This window comes from Diadema antillarum, unplaced genomic scaffold, assembly GCF_040938485.1.
Source record: "Diadema antillarum isolate AM-2024a unplaced genomic scaffold, OU_Dant_1.0 scf00000095, whole genome shotgun sequence".
NCBI lineage: Eukaryota > Metazoa > Echinodermata > Echinoidea > Diadematoida > Diadematidae > Diadema > Diadema antillarum.
In genome coordinates, this window is record NW_027270984.1 from 2,493,790 (window position 1) to 2,512,757 (window position 18,968).

The 18,968-nt window shown below is 38.0% G+C and overlaps 1 protein-coding gene across 1 annotated transcript; it reads left to right on the plus strand.

The window, feature by feature from the left end:
• Positions 1–6,253: 6,253 nt before the first annotated feature.
• Positions 6,254–18,410, plus strand: LOC139718518 (glycine N-methyltransferase-like). The gene is made up of 5 exons (XM_071629990.1): positions 6,254–6,273; positions 10,599–10,717; positions 11,686–11,936; positions 14,748–14,831; positions 18,213–18,410. Exons 1-5 carry the CDS (start codon positions 6,254–6,256, stop codon positions 18,408–18,410), a joined length of 672 nt encoding a protein of 223 aa, XP_071486091.1.
• The last annotated feature ends 558 nt before the right edge of the window (positions 18,411–18,968 follow it).

The window sequence follows — 18,968 nt, forward strand, 5'->3', positions numbered from 1 at the left end:
AACATGCACACTGCATTGTAGTGTAGTATATGTTTCTGCAACTCTACAGGCCCTGTCACATTTTTCCGGGCAAGCTATTCGGGCTTGTTGCGTGTTTGAATTTTCCAGCATAATTTTTTATTCATTATTATTATTATTATTTTTTTTTTTTTTTTGCGGGCGGACAAAGATTGGGCGAGTTTCGCGTGCGTCTTACCTGCTGGACTTGTGCTACAATACGTTCTACTAACGTTCTAGTTACAATGTACGGGCAAGTTGCGTGGGAGTTGCTGCTAAATACTGCCGCTGCGGACCTCCTATTAGTTTTCTGCGTGGACCTCTGCAGACAATCCCCGCGAATCACCTGGAACAGGTTTTGAGCATGCTCAAGGGCCTGCTCTCACACCTTTGCGGGCAAGCCTTGCTTGTGACTTGAGGGGAACAGTTACTTTTGCTACCCGGAGGTCCCCGCAGAGGGTCTGCACCTGACAGTACCTAGCACGTATCTCGCCCGTAGTTGCCCGGAGGTGTGCATGCATGTCCTATTCAGCCGCAGCCAAGTTTGAGCATCTCAAAACTAATTCCGGGTGATTCGCGGGAGTTGCCAGCAGAGGTCCACGCGGAACACCAGTAGGATCGAGGCCAGAGCTACCAAGTCTCACGCATTCTGCGTGAGACTCACGAATTTAGGGTCCGTCTCACGATCTCACGCATGGTACCCATTTTTCTCACGCATCGGGACATAGCTCAAAGGATTGAAGTGATAGTTGCAATTGAAGGTATTTCCCTTTCGTCTTTCAAAATAATAAAAAAATAGTCACTCAAGTATGCACCAAATCGCACCATTAAGAGCTAAAAATTGAAAAAAGTCCCTACCGCTGGAGGGGGGACTCCACCCTTCCCCCTGCTCGGTCGCTTCGCTCCCTCGCGCGCGCATGCGAGTGAGCGCCGAGACGCCCAGTCATGAAAGTCTCACTCATAATTTTTTTTTTTTGAAATTGGCATCTCTGCGAGGCCCGTACAGCTGCCGCAAGTCACAGGCAGTAAACATACTTGAAGTACGAAGGTTGCTCTTGGATCTATGCCTATATGCGTCAGATACACGTTTAATCTGCGGGCATTCTACGAGCATAATACGGGTGTTTTACCGGCAAGGAATGGTGTCGATGCTACCAACGCTCGTGTAGCTGGGCAGTTCTGCGGGCGTGGAACGAGACACGAGTAAATAATCATTGCGTGGATGCATAATTATTCATAGGGTCAGTTATAGCCTTGCTGCTGCTTAGTTGAGAGTCGGCTGCGACCAAGATAATGACAATCTGTGGAACCTCTGCCAAATCAATAGTCCTTCACAGGGATTCCTTCACTGAGTTGTCAAGCCCCACGCGCCTGACACGCAGGTCACACAGAATACCCGCAAGTAAAACTTAAGTAGCACGCGTCCAGTAGGTAAGAGACATGCCAAATCCTTGTCCGCCCGCAAAAATTGTCCCGTATCCTGGAGAAATCCCCACACGCAACAAGCGTAGCTTGCCCGGAAAGGTGTGACAGGGCCTAAACATAGTGGCTGCGGGTAAATACGATTTGTGTGCGCACCTCCGGGCAACTGCGGGCGAGATACGTGCTAGGTACTATCATGTGCGTGTCATCTGCGGGGATCTCCGGGTAGCAGAAATTACTCTCCGCAAGTCACACGCAAGGCTTGCCCGGAAAGGTGTGACGGCCTTTACATGATTAATGCAAACAAATTTAAATCATTCTTCATTTAATCCATTTGGTACTCATTTAGAGGTATCAACTGTACTCATTGATTTCAGTTGATAAGTTATTCAGTGAGTCTGTAGTATTCACCCTGTTGTCATCCAGTCTGATTCAATACCACCATACTATGGTCGAATATGGTCGAGTAGATATTCTTTGTATGAACGTTCGTACTCGGCACTGGCCTGTCTTTTGCACAGTGCTTGAGATGCATAATTATACGACTACAAGATACAACGTAACCACAAATGTATTACGTTTTAATGGAAGTTATTGCCTTTTTCATGGAGTAAATGGAATATATAACAATGTTCAAAATCGATAAAAAAAGAAGTGTCAGTTTTCTTCGCGAATTGCTCCTCTTTCTCAGAGATAAAAATGGGATGTGGAATTCCAAAGCCTTTTCGGAAGGAAGCACATCAAATAAACCGAGTTGTTTTAGTGTTGATTCAATTCGTCAGAGCACGTTACGGCAGTGTCGCTTCGATAATGCACGAAACTTCCAATGGATGCATTATCACCATAGTGCCATAACAAATATCTATAAACATTCACATTCCACTTGTGAACTCCGTTGAAAGTAACTTTGTGATTGTTTTAACTCTACAACATAACAGTCAACTGTTTATGAGGAGAAATGTCGCAAAGATTTCAAAGGTTGGGTCAGTAATGAATGAGAGAGGAAAACCATTTAAAAATCTGTGACTTGCTCCTGTTTGAGTGAGTTGGGATGCATATGCAACATGGAACTGAATTTCATAACTAATTGTGCGAATGAGAATATCTGAACAAAACACACACACACCCATACACAACGTTAGTGATGCTGGTCTTGTATGCACGTACTGCTAAACCCATGCTGATTCTTTGTTGTTTACTGAGGTTGTTTTTTTGAATTACTAAACGTACTCGCTATTTTGTATGGACTCATCGTTATCAAAATAGTTATTGTCATGGATTCATATCTACAGTGCATGACTTTTATGCTGTGAATAGGTGGGTTCTGCACAATAAATCTCCCATCTGCAAACGGGCGCCGTTCTTTTATCAGATCCGACGTGCGGATAGTGTGAGACTGAAGCACTGTGCTCTTTACCTTCAATTCATCGACATATCAGATTGTGTGTTTGTTTGTTTGTTTGTTTGTGTTTTTGACGAATTGCGTGCCAATGGCAACTATCAAAATACTAATGGGGTTGGTGACATTGTTAAGAGACAAAAATAGAATTACCGAAAAGTTATTGAAATGTATACTACCGCATTACATACGTTGTTATAATGCATTCCTAAGGAGAAACACAAATGTAAGCTTTTTGATATTAATTTCTATTATCAAAAAAGTATATAATGTACCAGAGTTATTATAATATAATCCACATTTTAATGTCATTTATAAGCTATGAGACATAACCAAAATTATTGAAGACTAATATCGTGAGTATGCTCAGGCTGCACGCAGTCCAATGGCTATGGGAAACAATATTACAACAATGATACACATTTTGATGATTTTGTACCTCAAACTTATTTCACTGTTTTCATTCCTCTCTACATTTCCCTCACGCGTGGTTGGTCCTTCATCACTGACAGAGTTTTGAAGTTTTTGAAGGGGGAGGTGAAGCAGAAAGAGAAGGGTACATCACTTTATTTATCACTGAACTTGCGCTTCTAACATTTCAAAGGTGCAAGTGCAGGGCAGAAAGTCGTCTTTTTTCGGGGGGGGGGGGCTCGGAAGGTGTTTTTTTTCGGTCCGTTTCTCCCACCCCACCCTCCTAAACATTCCGCTGATGAACACCCTTTGCTCTGTAGTTAGCTGCATGGTCAGGCAAGCTCATGATCATGTGCTAATTATTCACAACCGAACCGTCTGTAACGGTTGCTTAAAATAATACTGAAATCAATCAAATACAGTACCAACAATTCATAAGTTGATGATAGACGATGGAGCATGATGATAATTATAGTCAATAGTGTCAAATGCAGACGAGTAATCTAGCACCACCAACAGTGTCTCCTGGCCCCTGTCTGCTGCGAGAAGTAGGTCATTAAAACACGTATATCATACCTGTCTCAACACTGTGATTTCTCCTGTGTGCTGATTGTGTTCTGCCATTCATCTTATTTGATTCCAGATATGATTGTATCTGATTGGCACATGCTGGCTCTACCAACTTTGCAACAAATTTAAGCCTTGCTATTGGTTTATAATTCCCAATAATTTTGAATCTACACTATGGCTTCCTAAGAGGATCAACTTGTGCATGTTTGAAGGAATCTGGAAAACAGCCGCTCACCAGAGAAAGGTTGATAATGCGTGTGAGTATACCGGAGTCAGCTCATTAACATATTTCTTCAACAGTCATGTGGGTATTGGACCCTGGTTGCAGGACGAAGATGGTGAAGTCAACATTAGCTTCCTTACCGCTGTCCCGGTGACGGGTTGAAATTCTGCAAAGGTTTGGCCGTGGTGACGTGCAAGGAAGTGAAAGTGATGACTGGTTGTTTGATAAATTTGCCGATTCATTCTTTATGTTTTGAATTTTCTCAGAGAAGAACTGCACAAACTGGTTTACCAAGTGAGAATACCCACCATACTTGGATGGCAGAACCCTGTCAGACGGTGACGAGGAGAGTTTGGTGAACTTTTGAAACATTTGCCGAGTGTTGCAATCCTCGAAGGATTTCTTGTGGTATTCCACATCTTGTTTGTTTTCTTCTAACGAAGGCTTAAATCTAGCTCGCCGATCTCGAAAAACTTGTTGGTACACTTCAAGATTCTGACAATTTTTAAGACGTTCCCATCATCTCCGAAGTTCCTTCTTTGTCGCACGAATAGAATCATACCAAGGTGGATGTGGACGAGCAGTAATTGTTAGTATCTCAGGTGAATGCTTGTTCAGCAGAACACATAAGAAAATCCTCGTACTCTTCTACTAATTCGGCTATATCAGAAGATGGGGCAAGAAACAATGATTTGTAATGAATTTGTAATGCCACAGCGAAATGCCTCCAAATATGTCACGAAGCTTACGCGTCTTCATGACAATCTTTCCTGGTTTGACTGTATTACAATTAGACAACCGCAAATGTAAATATATATGAACATTAAAACTTAATGGCATTCAAAAGATGAGACCTTACCTCAGTTTGCAATGATAGTGCAATATAGCTCTCGTTATGATAGAAAAAAAAATAACCGCTTATATCGAAATCCATTATCGATACTCTGAATGGCGTTCTTCATTAGCCTTTTGTCAAAGCCCTCTCGCAGTATGGTGATGAGAGCCCAGCCGGGCGCGCGGCTGGGCTCGCTTCACTCGCCCGTTACAGCAAGAGGGCCTTGACCAAAGGCTAATTGTTTGTTTCGACCTTGACTGTACTATGGATGGCTCGTGACAATTAATGACGTACCATAGTAAGTTCATGGACACACGGCGTTGTGCTGGTTGGCAAGTGCGGTTCTCGATCATATCAACGTATTTGTCATACAAGATACAGTGATGATCAATTCAGGATTTCCTTTCCGAGACTTTTGTTCGGACAGCAGTCGTGCAGGCAACGTTTCGATAGTGTGAAGAAGTAACTTGAAAGGGGGAGGCAGCTGGCTTTTACCACTGAATTTGGTTTAGTTCAACAGTGAAAACCACACACCTTATAAGCCCCTGGAATGGAGGTAGGGATACTATTAAAGCCTATTATGGCATTATTTATATGGTTTACTGTATGACAATGTATCTTCATTTTTCTTTATTTAATGATTATGAAAAGAAAAATGAAAAGAATCAGCATCTTTGTAGAACGAAATTCATGGTGTCTAAGTCCCTATGCGATAAAATATACAATTGTTATTGCAATGGTAACGAGTGTTATGCTACTTTAAGCCGGAAAATGAAAAGATACCTTTCTAAAGCAGATTTTTTTTTTTCATGGAGGTTCAATGCTCACTTCAGAACCTGAATTATCCTTCATGATTACAAAAGGAATTTTGATAAACTCTGTTGATGCTGAGAGAGAGAAACAAAATAAAACTTAAGGAGAACCTATCTGGTTTTAACCCGTTGTACGAATCTATCCCTGTCTGTAAATATTGCCGAGAGAACAAAAAACAACAACAAACAAACAAACAAACAAATTAGGCTAGAAGGAAAAAGGCTGTGGTTGTATCCTGTTGCATCAATCTGTCTCTTCAAGTTTTTTTTTTTTTTTTCAACAATAGACCGGGAAAGGCTGCAGTGACAATTGGCTGGATGATAGCAAGGTTGCAGTGACAATGTGCTGGGTAATGGCAATTCAGTGAGAGTGTCCCCTAATCAGTTATACTGGTGTAAATTCACCATTTCCCTTGATCTGGTTATCATGAAATTTCAGTTACCGTGAACTTTTGAGAAGTACATTTTGAAAGTAAAGTGAATTGGGTTTGACGTAATATAATTTTGCGTGCTATATGCGGAGCGGTTGCGGAAAATCTAATCTGTACGGTATATTTTCTTTGAATTAAACTTTTGGCACAAACATGACAGATAGAAATGCGAGGTAGGTATCACAAGTGAAGAATTACACTTCCAAACTTTTCTGACAAAAGCTTTTGTACGGTGTTAAAGGCTTTAAATATGCCGTCGTACACTTCAAGTTGAATTGCAAATGAAATACATTTTTTTTAAATATATGAATACACATATTTACCAATATCGTGAGTTTGTGATAGCCAGAACTAACGTCAAATTATTGTATTGTGCTATCATGAACTTTACGTCACTTTATGAGCTTCACAAAAGAGATGTTCTTGGATGGAGTCTTTTTTTATGCAAATTAGATAGTCTGCTCTTAGAATTTCGCTTGGGACTCGAGTTTGGGTAGTTCCACATTCCGGCAAAATTGGATCATACTGAAAATAAGGTGCCTAATTCTTACTTTCGAATGTCTCCTGCATTCACGTTTTTCAAAATTGCACTAAAATTATCATGTAGTTTACCATTGTATAGATGGACACATTGTATAGCTAGTTTTATCTGTATACAACCATGGATCGTTTATGAAATTATCGCCTCCGCAAAAGAACTCCGGCTGCTGAGGTCATGGGGATGTCATTATATCCTGCTGTGCGATACTGCAATACGCATCTTGCGCGTGACTGATTGAGGCCTGACGATGCAAATGTATTTAACATCTGCAATAAAGTAAATGATAAGCAGGAAATAACAAATTTGACACACTTTATGGAATAAACGCATGTACCTCTTGCTCTCTAAAGTCAATGATGATTTTTTTTTCTTTTTTTGTTTGTTTGGATCTTCAAAAAAAAATCATCAATATTTTGAAAGTACTCTAAAAAAATCACAAATTGCAGTTGAGGTAAATGAGGCCCAACGGATTGGTTTAAGGAACCAGAGGTACTAAGTGTTAAAAAAAAAAATCCCACTTTTGATTCTTGATATTTCAAAAACTATATATCAGAAGTCGTTTTCATTAGGAAGGAAGGTGGTATCGCTTCGGGTGTGTTTTGTGTGTGGGGTGTATGTGTGTATGTGCGTTTTTGGTGTTGGTGTGTATGTGTGTTGGTGTTTGGGGTGTATGTGTGTGGTGGTTGTGGATGTATGTGTTTGGGGTTGTGGTGGGGGTGTGGGATAGGTTTGAGTGCATCGGGGTTGTGGGGGATGGGGATTTGATTTCGATGAAATGATTTCATTCTAGTTTTGTATAACGTATTTTTGTTGCTTTTTTATGTATATACCCTTGTATATATATACCCTTACATACTCGATTTATAATCGAGTTGTTATGTTGAAGAGAGATGATTGGCAGTATAAGTATACCATAGTCAAAGATATATATACATTTTTTTTGTACATGTCAATACTTTCTCGTGAAGAAATGGTCAGTAGGATTGATTTATAATCGAGTTGTTATGTTTGAAGGGGGATGATGGGCAGTATAAGTTGGTAATGGATTTATCTTTTGAATGGCATTTGTACCGTTTTTATGTTCATGTTACACCCAGAATGGGTTGATTTATGATTGATTTGAATGAAATCAATAAAATATCATTGAAAAAAAAAAGTGAGTAAGTGTGCGGTACATGCGCGCGTGTATTGTAAGTTATTTAAGTTTGCGTGAAGAATATGAGGTACATGTATTCATCAATATCATAACTATTTTCTATTGTCTTCTTCATGTTATGGAAATATGTGAAAAGTATTTAATTGGTTTTCAGGTTAGAAGTTTGGTAACCATTACCTCCTTGAACCCATACATTGTCACCACCACAGACTCTGAGTATGGATATCATAACATGCAAAGGGGCAGAAAATACCCGACAACCATCACGATCAATATATCGCAACATTCCTATTATATAGGGGTATTAAATAGCCTTATAGCGCAAAGTATGATGGGGGATGCAAGCACACCACCTAGGCCAGTCTAGCTGTCTAGACTAGATTCGCAAGCTGCTGCGATCATACCCTAGCTAGCCTGCTTTTGCTTCACTTACTCTATACTTTACGTAGAAAAAGTATAAAGATGATATCGAACAATTCATCTTCATTGATCAAAGCATCCATCTCAATATTCAACATTTATCTAGGAACTTCTCTCTATAGTTAAGTGTGTGGGAAAATACATTATCTGAGAAAATTATGCAGTCTATACTAGTGCATACAAGATCGTGGTTTTTAGACCAGTATTGTCTCATATATTTACACATGGATGTCAAGATAACATGTCAAAGGGATGGTATAGTATTGGTGGAGATGAGGATTGGGCTTTTAACTTTTGGTTGAATATTCAAAAACTTCGACAGTGTATCACCCCTCCTGCGCCTGTGAGCAAGAGTTGGGAATTTGAGGTGTACTGGCCGTTATTCATTTATTTATTTTTTATTTATTCATTTATTTATGTATTTATTCATCTATTTATTTTTTATTTGTTTGTTTTGTTTCAGTAGGGTAGCTCTGTCAGTGGCTAAACACTGTCATTCTCAGAGGCCCTACATTATTGATATCCTTTTTTGTGGCTGCATGCCACCATTATCCACATCTTTATGCTTTACCTAATCTTTGATATCATCATCGTCTATAAAGCGTTGTTCCGTTACTACATTGAATATTTAATTTACTTGCCAATACAGGATTTTTTTTTCTTTTTCTACAGTGGAAATTCAAAGAACATTACATTTTCGCACACACTATATGTTTGTGTTTATGATAGAATCTTGGAAATGACAATTTTTTTTTTCTCGTTCCACAATGAAGAATGCAACAAGAGCAAACAGAAATGCATACCAATGGGCCAATCTAACAGCAGCAGACGACGTGTCATAGCTATTAGCGAATATCATATACATTGCTGTGAATTTAAGTTTGGCCTTGAGGGGATACAACATTTATTACCTGAAATAGAATCAAAGTGCCCGAAACGAAGACGAGGGCAATTAATGTCGTATCCCCCGAAAGTAGACAGTCCATGATACATATTATCATTATTATTACCCATTTCAGGCATCTTGAGGAGTAAATTAAATCATAACAATGTAAACTTTGTGCAACTTTCCAATTCACGGCAACAATTTTCCACTCGGCGCCAGCTAGAGCTTCACACCACATTGCGCGCTACATCCCTGTATACACAGTCCAGCTCATGGAACGCGGCGCGCGTACAACAGGGAATTTTAGCAGTGATCGGAGATTTTTAATGGATTTTTGAAGGAATTTTTATCTCTTTGAGGGTAGGGTAAATGACTTGAGAGTTCAAGCTGCTCTTAAAGCTCTGCTCAGGCGAGGCGCCGCGTAGCTGCAAGCTGATGACGTGAACAAAAGAGTTCTGTTAGCAAGGATGATTACGAGGGGTGGTTTTCTGAAAATCTTTTTAAGTTTCTTCCTAGTAAAGTCAGAAACTTAGAAAGTACCCAGGAAAGACAGAATTGGTATTCTGCAATTTCTTCCTAGGAACTTATCTATGCAAATTAGGCCATCCTTTTCCCCGCCCACGTCCTTTCTTAAGCCAATACGAAATGCCGTATCAACCAATGACAATCGCATAGGGTGGGTTAAATACACGTGTGCGCTGCATGTCCCTTTTCTCACGCCCATCATCAAAGTACTTGCAAAGACGCTTAACTTATCTCTACTATCTTTGGTACTTGTTGCGCGCATGAATGACAAGCGCGCCTATCACGGTGTTTTGTAGCTTGCTCTTCTTAACAACGTACTTAGGACAGTGGTGGGGCTTTCCTAAATATTTCCTAAAATTCTTTCCTAAGTGCATTTTAGAATACCAACTTCGTCCTATAAAGTCAGAAATATGCGTACTCCCGCCCCCTTCAAAGTTCTTTCCTACATATAGGGGAAAAAAAACTCAGGAAAAGCCTTCGAAAGAAACTTAGGAAGCCACTTAGGAAAAAATCCTGATATATAGGAAGAAATTTCTTCCAAGGAAGGATTTCAGAATACCATCCCAGGGACCTGTTTTATGAAGTTAAAATTGATTATATAGCTGATTTAAACTCCAAGTCTATGGGAGCCTATCTGGTAAGGAATTTTAAGATCGATTTTTTATCTTTTGATAAAACGGGGCCCTGAACATGTTATACAAATATTGACTGCTCATTGAGGATGATGGAGGAAATTACCATTTCCAAGATTCTTTTCAATTGTTATAACTGGGGCTGGCTTAAATCTTTTTGTCATATTATGAAATATCATCCATGTTTTTGTCATTTTATGAAATATCATCCATGTTTACTATCTTTATGTGTACAGTTTAAGATATGTGTTGCTCTCGTGTTCATGACCGTTAAGTGCTAACAAAAAAAAAAATGTTAAAACTATCTCCACATAATTTTGTCATACAAATTTTGATAGGAAGGATTCTATTACTCTCCTCAACAACAAAATGGAAGTAGTGAGCTGTGACGACGCTGAGGCGATGCTCTACCATGCCAGGAAGGAACGAACTCGCATGAAAAATGTTACCAGCTGGGGTCAGTAATGATTATTGTTTTGATGATAGTTTCAGAGATGTAATTCTTAGCAGCTCATATTTTATCGATCGGGATTATCGAAGGAGAGGACATATCTTTATCTGAAATGTATGGACTTCAAGAAGGACTAAAAGAAAATAATCATTGAAGAGTTCGCGTTGATCACTTTCTTTATACAAAGATAGACGTGTGATATTTTCGTACACCACACGCACAAACACGCAACATACATTATGTATACGTATGTATACATATATGTATATTTATGTACATTTCTGCAAACTCTTGATACGAACGGTAGTCACATTACATAAATGTGTGATTTTTTTTGATAGGGAAATAAATATAGCTCTAATCAGAACTTTTGGATGAATCTAAATGATTTGCTATCTGAATATTTTGTTGTGATTAACAGCCATAAACTGATTTGAAGATTATTATTATCATTTTTTTTTTGCATGAGCTATCAATAGAATGAGAGAACTATCAAGCAATGCTCTCAGCTAATGTAAATGTGAAAAATATACACTGTCTCTGAATTTCCGAAAAAACGCGCCATTATCATTTCTCTTCTCTGATGTTTTAGGCCCAAGTCAGTTCACGCAGGCATAAAGCGGTAGATAACGAATGTATGTATTTGATAAGTGTATAAAGTCACAACTTGATATCAAGAATATTGACGTTTTATAGGATTGTTTGTTGTTTTTTGTTCTATGTACAAACTTTCCTTTAACATTTTCATTTCAGTTTCTGAATTAAATATTCGTGCCTATTTATTTCACGACACCCTTCTATAGGAGTTGTTGTATCACAGTGCTTTGCCAGAGTTTAAAAGTGTTCAAATTATTCAGAATTAAGGTAGGATACTTGGATGTGTCGGACTTTGACGTTCGATTTAAGACTTCATACTGCTCAGTCAACGAACAACGACTGCAATCATGACTAATCGGCCAGGACTTTCTTCACAGACATAATACGTGCCAACTGGCTGACCTTGCAAGAAGATCTTCCGGGTTACCGTGACTTTGACGCTGTGCTCTGTCTTGGAAGCTCCATTTTCCATCAGATTGATTCTCTTCCCGAGCTACCCTTGTATCGTCAGTGTCTGACAAATTTCAAGCACTTCTTGAAGCCAGGCGGACTTCTCCTGATTGATCATAGGAACATGGATTCGATACTTGATCGTGGTTTTGCAGTGAACAAAAATGTTTATCACGAGGTAACAACACCCATAATCCCTCTATCCCTCCCCCTCTCTCTCTCTTGTGAATTAATGGTCGCATACGTGTAAACTATATGACAAAGTGCCTATATATACACATGTATGTAGTCTTATACAGTATGTATGTATATGCATTGTATTCCCATCACAAGATGCTTCTATACGTATTTACCACGTGGCTTAACAATGTTTGCATGAATCTTGAACTGACTTTATGTTCTTCCACTCTATTCAGTATAAACAAAATTCGTTATTGGTTATTCACATGCTTACTATTAATATGGCAAAATGATTAATCATCAACGAGAAAAGAACGAACCAATTGGTTATGTCAAACAATGTGAACACTTGCATACCAAGTAAAATCTCAGTCGGTACGATCAGTTTTAATGACAGCTGCTTCCGCCATATTGCGCGTTACCATCCATTCTTCTTAATCTCATAATATAAGCAAATGTTGTCTCACGAATCCCCCATACGCTTTTGTTTCAACACCAATATGCACATAACGTCCCTATACAAGGCACCTAATTATCACTACTTTACAAGGGCGTTGTAAAGTGTGCTCTCAACAGCTGCTTCTATACAGATATGCACATTGACTTCATGAAGGCAATGCACAACCAGTGCTTTTGTGAACAAAACAAACGAACAAAAGGGTAGATCTGAAAGACCACGAACCGTTGGATGTACAGATTGTTACAATCAAAATAACTGAGGTCGATTCTCGCACTTTGCAACGAACGAAATGCTAACTAATATTTCAGAGAGTCAAGGACAGCTTCCCAGACAATAAAGAAATGTTCATACGTGGCTGCTCATGCGTAAGCTGTCTGATGGTTGTGTCCTCCATTTGTAATATTATGCAAATAAGAAATAATAAAGCGGTACAAACTTGTATTAATCGTTACAATGGTGCAACGTGCAACATGCACGAGGAGCAACTGAGTGCATGTTGCACGACGTTGTGAATACCCGAGAGTGAGCTGCATCTCCACTTTCATGTCACGATCTTACATGTAGACCTGTGCATTACTTGCGTTATGAAAGGGGTCTATGAACCTTTTTTTTTTCATTTAACTCTATCTATGAATACCAGTCAGCTTCATGTAGAATACTTTCTCAAACGCAAGGTTCCGAACACATTGAACATGAACTACGGTAAAGAAATGATTGAGCACGAGCTCGTACATGTCGCTTCTGTGGAATGTATAGGTACCGACTTCAGTGAGCGTGCAGTTATCAAAATGCTTTCTTGCTGCACACATTTAAACGCCTGTCATATTGGTAAGAAAGTAACGAGCGCACATGAATGTAATTCATTCCAGTCCTTCTGATTGGCTACATTCATGTGATTGGCTATATTCCTGAACCCACTCTTATATTATATAGTTCATGTTGGCGAAAGTTTGTTTTTCCAAAAGTTCGTTAATCCGAACATCCGAAGGTTTATTGCAAAGGCACTTTACAACAAACAAATATCAGCTATTTCAGGAAGTAAAGGATGTAATATTAAGGCCTATCCTCCTAGAGAGCGTCCATCCGTACGTTCGGAATAACAAACCTCATTTCATTTCAACGAAACTTGTTAATAATGCCACAAATGCTCTGATAAACGCCCCATTTCATTTTCGGATTACAACTAGGATTTCATAGGTATTCGGAACTTGTGTAGTTCCGAATGATGAGCCGTCGGAATGAGGTACCTAATTTCTATTTAGGAATAAGGAAACTTCGGAATAACGAACATCATCATGACACAGTACACACTGTACATTCTCTAGATATGAACTGTTTTTTCTGTTTTGTCTTAATGCGGTTATCTTTTAATCGATGTACACTATCTAAACGAAGAAACGAAGTTCCACTCATTGAATATCCTGTAGACATAATTCATAAACGTTTGTCTTTGAGGCTAGGTTGAACAAAAAGATACAACGTTTGAAATCCGTATTACGCTCTTTGATAAAAGTATGTAGTATTAAGTATAGATGTTAGTATTTTCTCTCTATTGCTACACTGTACCGGTACGAGTTATTGTAGTTCAATTTTTCATGTTTCACCGCTAATACGTTACTGTTGTCTGTGTTTCCATCATTATTAGTTTGCGGAATTATATTGTAATGCATACACTCTAAAATCAAATGATAAATCCGATACTTTAAATGTTGTCGCTCCTCGAACCTCTTTAAATGACAAGTCGATTATTTTGGAATGTTCAATCTAACATTGTGTGACATTTACCCAAAGGTTGAAGGAGTGACAACATAAACAAAAAAATAGATTTACCATTTCATTTTAGAGTGTATAGTACTGGGTACAGACAACCAACACTATAAACTATCACGTATGTGGCCAACAAAGGCTGTTAATCTATATCTGAATCAATACATCTGTCGTCTCAAAATCTCAAAAAGGAACTACTATTTGAATCCATTTGAATTTGATAAGAAAGTTGAAAAGAAAATCATCCACCATGTGAAGTCAAATGACTTTGAAAGAATTGTCCCAGTTACGGGATTTAATCACTTGGTATACGCACCATTCATTATTTTTGTTCCTTTGATAGTGATAAGGGAAACATATGAGCAGATCTAAATATTATGTTCTACACACTAAATATTATGTTCTACACACTGTACCAGACCATCATCTGTTAAAGAGAAGAGCAAGTCTTTTTAACCCATTGGAATATAAAAGGCACATGTTATAACAAAATGATTTGCGAAAGAGCACAAACAACGAAAAAAAAAGTATTCTTTTCATGAACTGAGAATGAACTTCAAGTATGTTTCTCATACAATACAGATTGACACGGTAAAGAGCATATCAACAAACATAATAGAAAAGGATGGCTCACCCGCCTTAGTCGAAATGACTTATGACATGATCGTTGACAACACTGGAGGTTCCACGACAAATAGCAAGGATGAGCAAGAAGTACAGTAAGTTCATCAACTTCATTTAGTCTCATTTACAAAGTAGGATATAAAGTTGGGTTGTGTACCAGGCATAGGGTCTACCTCAAAAGGTTTGGAATAGGTTTATTGCCACTTAGTCTGATATCAGATGGTCTACTTCCTAGTTCGTCAAACACCACGACAGCTAAAGTCATTTGGTCTACTGTCAATTTCGTCTGACGTCCGTTTGGTCTAATCATCACTTGGTCTAATGTCCAGTTTGGCTAATTATCAGTATGTCTAATGACTAGATGGTCTAATTGCAATTTTGACTCCTTGGATTTTTCCACTTTGTTTTATACACTGTGGGTATTAGACGAAATTGGCATAGCCCATCTGGTCTAATACACTGTGGGTAGTAGACGAAATGGGCATAGCTCATCTGAAGTTAACCAAGTGGTAATGAGGCTAAGTGGCTACTGGACTAAATAGTCATTTGACGAACTGGTTGTAGACGAAACGGGATTAGACCATGCGGGATGAGACTAAAGGCTATTAGACGAAGTGGGTGTAGACCAAGTGATAGATTACCCCTCAATAGGCTGGCATCGAGTGTCAAAGTTGAAACAATTATGTACAAATTGGCGAAAATTGGAGGGAGTGAAGGTAGTATACTTTGCAAAATAATCAACCTTCAGCGGCAAATTTGAATGGGGTCTCTCAAGTCATACGGTTCCAGAGCTGAACATTGGAAAAATAAAAGTTCATGAGTCATGCACCAACGAGTCACAATAAAGCCCACGTGCTAGACACTATGTATAAAAAACGGTTACACAAGGTAGATACTCTGAGAGTTAAGGCCTATTGTCTACCGTATAGCTCGTGGACCGTACAGCTCCAGGCGTAATTTATATTCTGCATGATGCCGACACAAGCATTAGATCATGACTGTGTAGATAGGTTTTTGTCATATGGTAGGTATCTTCCTGGACTTCTCCGAGGCCTTCGACACTATCAATCATGAAATACTACTCAGCAAATCATATCATTATGGAATTAGTGGGAAGGCCTTGGAGTGGTTCAGGAGCTACCTATCTAACAGAAAACAATTTGTGGTTTTTAATAACATTAACTCTCAGATGTTAGATAATCTATTATAAGGTGTGGTGTTCCACAAGGTAGTTTATGAGGCCCGCTGCTCTTTATGATTTACATTAATGATTTGCACAGATATTCGAAATTATGATCGTTTATCCTGTTTGCAGATAATTCTAATTTTTTTTTCGCCTACCCAGATCCTCATACTCTTCTGCATACTCTGAATTCAGAATTAATAGAAGTTTCACATTGGATTGAGGCTAATGAACTTTCCCTTAATATTGCTAAATCCAAGTTTATGATTTTTAGTAATTCAACAGAAATACTGCCTGGGGACATATTTATCGAAAATATTCCTCTTGAACAAGTCAATAGTATAAAATGTCTTGGTATTTGTGTTGACAATCCTAAACTTACACGGAGAGATTATGTCAATATTCTCTGTAAAACAATTTTACGAAATATATATAGGTATGATAAATGGACTGAAATATTTCATTACTATCTTCCACATAAACTGTGCTTTACTCCAGTTTTATTTTACCGTATTTGAATTATGGAATTTTAGTGTAGGGCAACACGTATCAATTCCTTTTGGCAAAAAAATGTTTATTGCAAAAAAAAAAGTCGTTGACAGTAATCTCTAACTTAAATCCGCGTGCTCATTCTAATAATTTGTTTTGTGATAATAAATTATGCAAGATAAATGATTTATATTCATTTCAATTGGGTCAATTTATGTTCAAATATAATAATAAAAGTTTAACACAAATATTTGATCAAATCTTTCGTCGCAATGATGCGGTACACAATCGAGTACATGAATGTAAGAACGACCCAAGTCCATGGAAGACCATTTCGAGTAAACTTTAAAAAAAAAATCATATTTTTTTCTCCAAAAATGTTCTGTTTAACTGTGATGGGAAGGCAACATTGTATATACAAATTAGAACATACATTATTATGACAATTAACATTTACATTAATTGTGGAGAGGCCATTTTGTGTGATGGACTTGGGTCGTTCTTTGAATCATATGGACTCGGGTCGTTCCTTGATTCTTATACATGATATTCTGCTATAGAGATAAGAGAAGGATGATAGAGGGCGCTATAATATGAATGTAAGAATGACCCAAGTCCTTCATTCTAACATTGATATAAGATTTAACTCGTTCATTTCAGGCACTTCCGGGGGTAATTGGGATTTATCATTTATACACAAGATGAGTCCATGCATAAGCTACAATTTCCCATGTCAAACTGAATTTGGCCAAAAATTGGACTTGGGTCGTTTTTATATTCAGGTCTTCAATTATCCTACTCGACGTTCCAATGAATATCATTTACCATTACTACGTACAATTCTCGCCCAAAATGCATTCTTTTTCACTGGTCCGAGGTTCTGAGACAGCCTTGATAATAATACTCTAAAAGATGCTCTGACTTTTCCTTCCTTTCAATCAAAATTAAAAAAGAAGAAGCTTTTGTCATCCTCATGAAAACAAACAAATAGATTAAAGAAACGTTTTTTTGTGTGTGTGTGTGTGTGGTTATTTTCATGAAATGGAACAAATAGATTAATGATAAGTATTCTTTAAATTTATCAAGAGTTTGGGTTTTAAGCCACATTTGTATAATCTTTAAGTTCTTCCTCATGCCTTGGTGATCTTTCCAGATAACTGAATATAGAAATTATCTTGTTTTGTTTCACTCCCTTTCTTTGTCATGCCTATCCCTAGCTCTATTTTCTGCCTGTTCCGTCCCTGCTTTCGTTCTTGTCCTTGTCATAGTCCCTTTTTTATTTTCTGATTATTTCCCCTGACATCGGAATATCAACATTTATACATGGAGTCCTTGACGGATCTTGAGATGCCCGCACCTTCCAGAGTAATTCACAAATTTTACAATTAGCTATACTTTTCTTGTGAGTTCCTCTTTTCCATGTAGAGCTATAAATTAAGATTGAATTGCTTACTTGTTATCCAAACCAAAGTTGATATCATTTTAAAAATTGTATTCATGTTTTGTTGAAAACGCACGTGATTCAAAGTTCCTTTGAATACTATGTACTCATGTAATCGTTATATATGTTAGTTTGTATTACTTTATACGGAATTTTTTTTTTAAATTTGAATTGAATTGAATTGAATTGAATTGAATTGAAGTTGTGATGGGCATTTGGGCTGTGTGACTCTTGCGCTGTGTAAGTCTTGGGCTGTAAGAGTCGTGGGTGTTTAGCTCGTAACGTGTACTCACATTCAGTGGTATACAAGATTAGCACGAATTTCCTCCCTCTTCTCCTGATCCACAGGGTTACAATGCCACTGACACCACTACGGGTGCACAAATTCGGGGACCTGTTGAAAGATGTCTTTGGAGAAAAGTGCAAATATTCTCTCTATGGCGACCTACGGCCTTTTGACGGAGAAACGGAAATAGCATACTTTCAGCATTCCGTGGAAAACATTTGATGTGAGATTTAATCAACATATTATGTTCAAAGAAGTTATTTTTTTTTCCTCTCCCGAGGTTGAATTTATCTGTTGGTAGACTTGGTAGACCATTTTATAGTGAAGAGGGCATTTCATTTTTATCATTTCCTATTGCTTCCTTTCATATATGATATTCGTTCTTGAAAAAAAGAAAATGTATGTAAGATCCAAACGTTACGAATATTAGCTGTGTAAATGACTATGTAAGTATTTTGTTGATTTGTTGATTTGTATTGATTTTGAAATGCAGAAATAAAAACTGAACTGAACTGAACTGAATTACCACACAGATAGATCAAAGGCTATCATACGGAGGTGACTGAAAATTAGTTTAACTTCCATCGTATATGTGACAACCATGAACCTGTCAGCGCTGAACATGATACTGACAGTTGTATTCATAGATGAAGGGGTATTAGAAATCATTCAACATGTTCAAAGATGCATTTAAATATAAGTTAAACAAAATCCATCCTCGTTTTTCCTTATCCCATGGAATCTTCTATACCCCAAGTATCAATAAACTTTTTTGCTGTT